The sequence below is a fragment of the Brassica rapa genome, chromosome A01 (genome assembly GCF_000309985.2).
Source record: "Brassica rapa cultivar Chiifu-401-42 chromosome A01, CAAS_Brap_v3.01, whole genome shotgun sequence".
In the NCBI taxonomy this organism is placed as follows: Eukaryota; Viridiplantae; Streptophyta; class Magnoliopsida; order Brassicales; family Brassicaceae; genus Brassica; species Brassica rapa.
In genome coordinates, this window is record NC_024795.2 from 29,144,173 (window position 1) to 29,150,180 (window position 6,008).

The 6,008-nt window shown below is 35.5% G+C and overlaps 2 protein-coding genes across 3 annotated transcripts; one reads left to right on the forward strand and one right to left on the reverse strand.

Annotated features, from left to right (window-relative positions):
- Nucleotides 1-147: 147 nt before the first annotated feature.
- Nucleotides 148-1,537, forward strand: LOC103843377 (40S ribosomal protein S7). Of its 2 annotated transcripts, none has more exons than XM_018655015.2 (5): nucleotides 148-294; nucleotides 598-683; nucleotides 771-844; nucleotides 908-1,214; nucleotides 1,288-1,537. In XM_018655015.2, the coding sequence occupies exons 2-5, from the start codon at nucleotides 609-611 to the stop codon at nucleotides 1,405-1,407; spliced, it is 576 nt and encodes a 191-aa protein (XP_018510531.1). In that variant the 5' UTR covers nucleotides 148-294; nucleotides 598-608; the 3' UTR covers nucleotides 1,408-1,537. The 2 variants fall into 2 exon arrangements, with proteins under 2 accessions (XP_018510531.1, XP_018510533.2); XM_018655017.2 differs by having other exon boundaries at nucleotides 192-259.
- A 37-nt stretch (nucleotides 1,538-1,574) lies between these two features.
- Nucleotides 1,575-3,700, reverse strand: LOC103843385 (mannose-6-phosphate isomerase 1). The gene is made up of 5 exons (XM_009120111.3): nucleotides 3,213-3,700; nucleotides 2,868-3,035; nucleotides 2,445-2,654; nucleotides 2,088-2,354; nucleotides 1,575-1,993 (listed from the first exon to the last, which is right to left on the reverse strand). The coding sequence occupies exons 1-5, from the start codon at nucleotides 3,549-3,551 to the stop codon at nucleotides 1,679-1,681; spliced, it is 1,299 nt and encodes a 432-aa protein (XP_009118359.1). The 5' UTR covers nucleotides 3,552-3,700; the 3' UTR covers nucleotides 1,575-1,678.
- Nucleotides 3,701-6,008: the final 2,308 nt, after the last annotated feature.

Genomic DNA, 6,008 nt, shown 5'->3' on the forward strand with positions numbered 1-6,008 from the left:
TAAATAAACCAATTCTCATACTTTAATGCGAATATATTGGGCCAAATAGGACAAAACTAATATTTATTCGACCTATCCCTTATATAAACCTATTCACAGCCCATTTTGAGTAATGCGAATATATATTGGGCCATGAGGAGATTAACGGCCCATTTAAGTAATAGGATCTCGATAGAAACCCTTAGTATTTAAACCTTTGCTTACCAGATTGTATCGCCTCCTCTGAACGCGAAGCTCTGAAAGCCGGAAGCTGTTAACGGTAAACCTTCTAGAGCTCTTCGTCGTTGTCAACTGGTACGCTTCAAAATACGATTCTCTCCGATCTCATGCGATTCTGTTTGCGTTTTGGAAGCTAATCGACGTTTTGTCTTAATCTAATTTGACTCTTGTCGGGAGAAAGATGTTAGCTTTAGTGAGAGCTGTTATCCTCATTGTTTTGAGTAGTGTTATAATTAGAGTAATCTGTTTAAAGACGTTAGCTTTTGTAATCAATTGAGAAATGTAGATCATTCTCACTAGCGAGCTAAGAGTTTCTTTTGCTTTAAAGCTATCAAATTTTTTATTGGATTATTGTTTCTGTGTTTAAAATTGTTTTAGAATCTGCAAAGATGTTCTCTGCTCAGAACAAGATCCACAAGGATAAGGGTGTGGCACCAACCGAGTTTGAGGAGCGAGTCGCTCAGGTTCTTGCTTCTTGTCTTTTTTCTCTTCACTCTTGCAAATGTTTTCGTTTTCTTCTTAATTTAAAAATGTTGTTTCTTTATTCCTAGGCTTTCTTTGATTTGGAAAACACCAACCAGGAGCTGAAAAGTGACTTGAAAGATCTCTACATCAACCAAGCTGTGTAAGTACTCATTTCTAGAGTCTGCAACGATCTTAACATTGGCTGAGATCTCTTTCTGTGCAGTTCAATGGATATTGCTGGCAACCGCAAGGCTGTTGTGATCTACGTTCCGTTCAGATTGAGGAAAGCCTTCCGCAAGATTCATTCCCGTCTTGTCAGAGAGCTTGAGAAGAAGTTCAGTGGTAACGACGTTATCTTTGTTGCCACCAGAAGAATCATGCGTCCCCCTAAGAAAGGCTCCGCTGTTCAGAGACCGCGCAACAGGACTCTCACATCCGTCCATGAAGCCATGCTGGAGGATGTCGCTTACCCTGCTGAGATTGTTGGAAAGCGTACCAGATACCGTGTTGATGGCACCAAGATCATGAAGGTAAGAAAAGCTTACACAATTCTCTTGTTCTTTCATTTGCTTTAGTCTCTTATTAAACATGTTTTAATGCCAGGTGTATTTGGAGCCTAAGGAGAGGAACAACACTGAGTACAAGCTTGAGACTATGGTTGGTGTGTACAGGAAACTTACAGGGAAAGATGTAGTTTTCGAGTACCCAGTCGCTGATCCTTAAAAGGAGATAAAATGCTTGTTTCTTTTTTTTTTGTCGGATAGTTTTGGTTCTGTGTTGGAAAGATTTTCTTGTTTAAGTTGCTTCGCACTCTTCCTCAATTTTCTGTTCAATAAGACCTTTCTTCTATATCTTACAGCATTCACAGTTTAACAAACATCGTCTCAAAAAAAAAACAAATCGAATTTGTAATTTATTGGCACATAAAGTGCATTGACACAGTTTGATACAATCATATAATGACTGAGAGAAAGGCTTGTGTGTGTAGTTTAAACTATAGAGAATACAAAAACCTATTGTTCACTCCTGCTCTGTACAGCTTCAAGTCTGATGAAGACTTCAATTGAATCTCAGTATCTGCAGGCACAAACAGAACATCTCCCACTGAAACCTCATCTGCAGAAGCGTCTGTAGACATTCTTCCTTCACCATGGATTACAAGCAGAAGAGAAGGACCTGGCACAGAGGGAAACACGGTCGAGGCTCCAGAGGGAAGATCACAGATATCAACTTCGAATTCCTCGAAAGGCGGGAGGTATCTAGTAATGTATGGTCTAATCCTTGTTCCCTTTAGGATTTCAGGAAAGCCCTGAAAACACCAGAGATAAGATAGCACTCAGTAACCAAAATGCAAACATTTTTACTTCTTGGTGAGTTTGGTTTTAAGTTGTGTAAGGGTTTACCAGTTTATATGTGAGCATGGAACAAAGTGATTGGATATCCAGAGGCTTGGAAGTGAGACCAGCTCTTACTACATTGTCTGAAGTCGCCATGACCTCAATGCACTCACCGAATAAGTATGCATGAGGCTCGTTTGCACCGAGGTACAAGGCTTCACCAGGATTGAGCTTTATGTAGTTGAAGAAGAACGCAGATATGACCCCTATATCATTTGGATATTGCTTCTCTAGCTTCAACACCAGCCGCTCCTTTTCTGTCAGATGGCGTTCCTGCATTAAACCGCAAGGGTAGGCTTCAGGCAGTGACATTTAACAAGACAATCTGTCCGAGGAGGAACCAACAGAAATAAGATGGCTGACCTGACTCTCCATGTGCAGACGGCGTTTTAGTTTGAACACAATCTGCTTTGTTGTGTCAGGTCCTGCAGACATCAGCAGGGTGAAGATGGTTCGGACAGCAGATTTAACTTTCTCCTCATCATGTTCACTGATGCAGAAGACTTGGTTTGTTTCTTCGCTCCCAACAAGTTCTTCAATCTCCGGAATAGCACGAATCACACTCTTCAGCTCCTGGAATATTTGTACAACAACAAACTTAGTTAGCACTCATTTAAACTATTCTTATCAAGAAAATTAGATGCACAGACCAAATAAACACGTGTTCTATACTTGTCGAAACTTGGAAACTAAGTGGGCCATTGCAAAGTTTCATCTTTATATTAAATAAAACACACAAAAACTTTGAGGAAGATGAACAAAGTGATAACATAGCAGCAATTTTACCTGAAGAGGTATAAACCCACAAAGAGCCTCGAACTGAGTATAAGCCAATGCCATCTCTGGTTTGTGATTGTCATCTTTGTATAGATTGGGATGAGCTTTATGCATTTTCTTTGCCAAAACCTTATCCGGATGTGCTTGAATCGACAATGGCCTCGCCACCGACAACACCTACCAAAACAGTAAGAGATTCAACTCTCCATCAGACCAAACATCAAAAGCAATTAAAAAAACAGAGAACTTTGTGAAATTACTACAATGTACCAGTAAATGATTCAATTCTCTCTCAGACCAAACATCAAAAGCAAATAAAAAGCAGAGATCTTTGTGAAATTATTACAATGTTACCTTGAAGAGAAAGGGGAGATCGCAGCCCCATTTCTCCAAAACCCTGTCTCCAAGAGACTCAGGGTTTTCATGAATCCACGATCTAAGCGTCACGCCACTGGAGCCATCAGCATCCTCCTCCAAGTAACTCGGACCCGACTCGTGAGTCCCCATCCAAAGCTCCGCGTACGGCCTCTTCGTCGTCGAATCGATCCGGTCATCGCAATTCGCCGTGTAAACCTTATAAACGAGCGAATCCGACCCGATCGTGCCCCAAGCGTAATCCTTTACGGAGCATTTCAATCGGAGAAGACGCCGTCGACAACCGCCGTTTGCCTTCACGACGGTAGCGATCTCCATTACGCCGGAAATGAAGATCAACGAATCGAAGATGGTGGTTGCTAAGCTCCCATGGAAGAAGACTCAATTGCGAGTTCCCGCAATCGAGGTTCGTTGATATTTTTTTCTTTTATAAAACAGAGGAGGGTGTGATTGCACAATCGAAAGTACGAGGTTCAAAAGGGGAATAAAATATAGATGTGGGGGTTGAGATGTTTAAACTTGAGGAGGGTTGATAACTGACAGATGTTATGATAAATCACGTGGTTTGCCGACGGAATTTAACGTCGTTCATGGGTTGTGGGCCGTTTGCTAGCTGTCCACGTTCACTCTCACGATGACCCACTCCACTCTCACGTCTGATAATACATTTGTAATTTACAAGCTATAATAATTCCAAATTAGGTCTTTATATAAATTAAAGACATAAGAATATAATAATCAACAACACGAGGGGAAAAAATAATATAGCGTTAAGGTTGTATCTTTAATTTATTTATTTAAAAATAATCAATTTAAACCTGGAAATCTTTTAGGTGATGATTGTTTATATGGTTTTTGGATTTTAGTTTTTGGTTTTTAGTTTTTAGATTTTGGTTTTTAGTTTTTGGTTTTTGATTTTACTGTAGATTTTAGATTTTCTTAAAACTTGAATGGTAACATTAGATTTTGGTTTTTGTTTTTCAAAGTAAAATAGATTATTAATAATATTTATTTTGAAAACCATGAAAATACAAAAGTTATTATTATCACTAAAAATAAACAAACTTATATCAAACTTTCAAAAATATATTATAAAACAAAAAATAATAGCTAAATTTTAAAATACATTTAATTTTATATCTTGAGAAAAATATACAATTAGTTAAGCTTTAAAACAAACTATTAAATTTAAGTTGTATTTAGAAAATATGGTCAAACTTAATAGAATTTATGCAACTTAAATATTACAACATAAATAGTAATAATTGAATTTTCAAATTACATGTCTAAAGTGTTGATTAATAACTTGGACTATTATTCATTTATTTTTTTGCTATTAATTAGTTTCAGTTATATCACTATCTATTAAATAAAAATGTAATAAAACAAAAATAAAAATAAAAAAGTCATCGGCTGCAACTGGTTTTAAGTTACAGGAATATGAGGAATAGGATGAATTCAAAAAATGGAATACGAGTAAATGGAACAGTAGCAGTTATAAAAATAAATGGAATGGAAATATAAATATCTACTTAACATGAATGGTAGTTATTTGCAGGAATGTAGTGGAATGAAAATAGATTTATTTTAAATTAAATAAAAACTTTAATTAACATAAAATTCTTATTTTATTTTCCATTCCTTACATTCACGAGACTTTTTGTTGCTGAATGTTTTTCAACTACATTCCATTGCATTCCACATATTCCATTCCATTTCATTCCATTCCATTACATTCCATTCCTTGCATTTTATTTTTAATTCATCTCAAATGGTAACATTTTTTATGGAATCTTCATGAATGACTCATTCCATACAATTCTATTCCAAAATATGTGCATTCAGTTGCAGCCATCGTATCACATCTTTACAAAACTGAAAAATGATAGATTTTGGTTTTTGTGTACAAATGGGTAGTTTTTCCAAAAACTAGTTTTCCTAAATTTTAGGGAATCCATTTTCTCAAAATCTTGATTAGTTAATAAAGTAGTTTTTGAAAAACAAAAACCAAAAACTAGTTTAGAATCTGTAAAGTAAACGTCTTAAGACATTCAAGAGCAAAAATAATAATCACATCTTGTTTTTTAATAATGAAGGGAAAACTTTTGGTTCATTAAGTGTACTAGGTTAGTTTGGGCTTTCAATATAACCCATTAAAATATCATGGGCCTAAAACTTTTAATTTGATCCGACATTTGTTCATTACCCTATTTTCTACCTCATTTTGATGTAAAATATGGAATGAGGATATAAATGCTCTTAACTCTCTTGGTTGTTTGTTTTTTTGTCTTGAAGACTTGCATCTTAAAATGTCTTTGATTGCCTCCTACTACTTATCTAGCATTTCCACCCTTCTTTTACTATTTTGTAGTTTTCATCCGAATATATTTATTTACATTAATACTCATATTCCAAATTAGGTCCTCAATTTAAGCTAATACATTCTAATCATATAATACGTATACGTGATTATTTATTATTTAATTATAATTGAAATCTATATAAATTAAAATCAATAAGAGAACTTGAAAAATCTAAAATAGTTCGTAGACACGAAAAAGCTCTATTAAACTTAACTATTGGCCTATCATGAATCATTTTTTGCTGGTTTTCATGTTTTCTTACAAGAATTTGTGTGGATTCTCATGTTGACGCAAGATAAATTGATTTAATAAGGTTCTTTTGTTATAGGCGAGGATATGCAAAAAGTAAAAGAGTGGGGCATGAATTAACAAGTTTGTCAAAATCGAATTTATTATATGTTACTCCATTTTT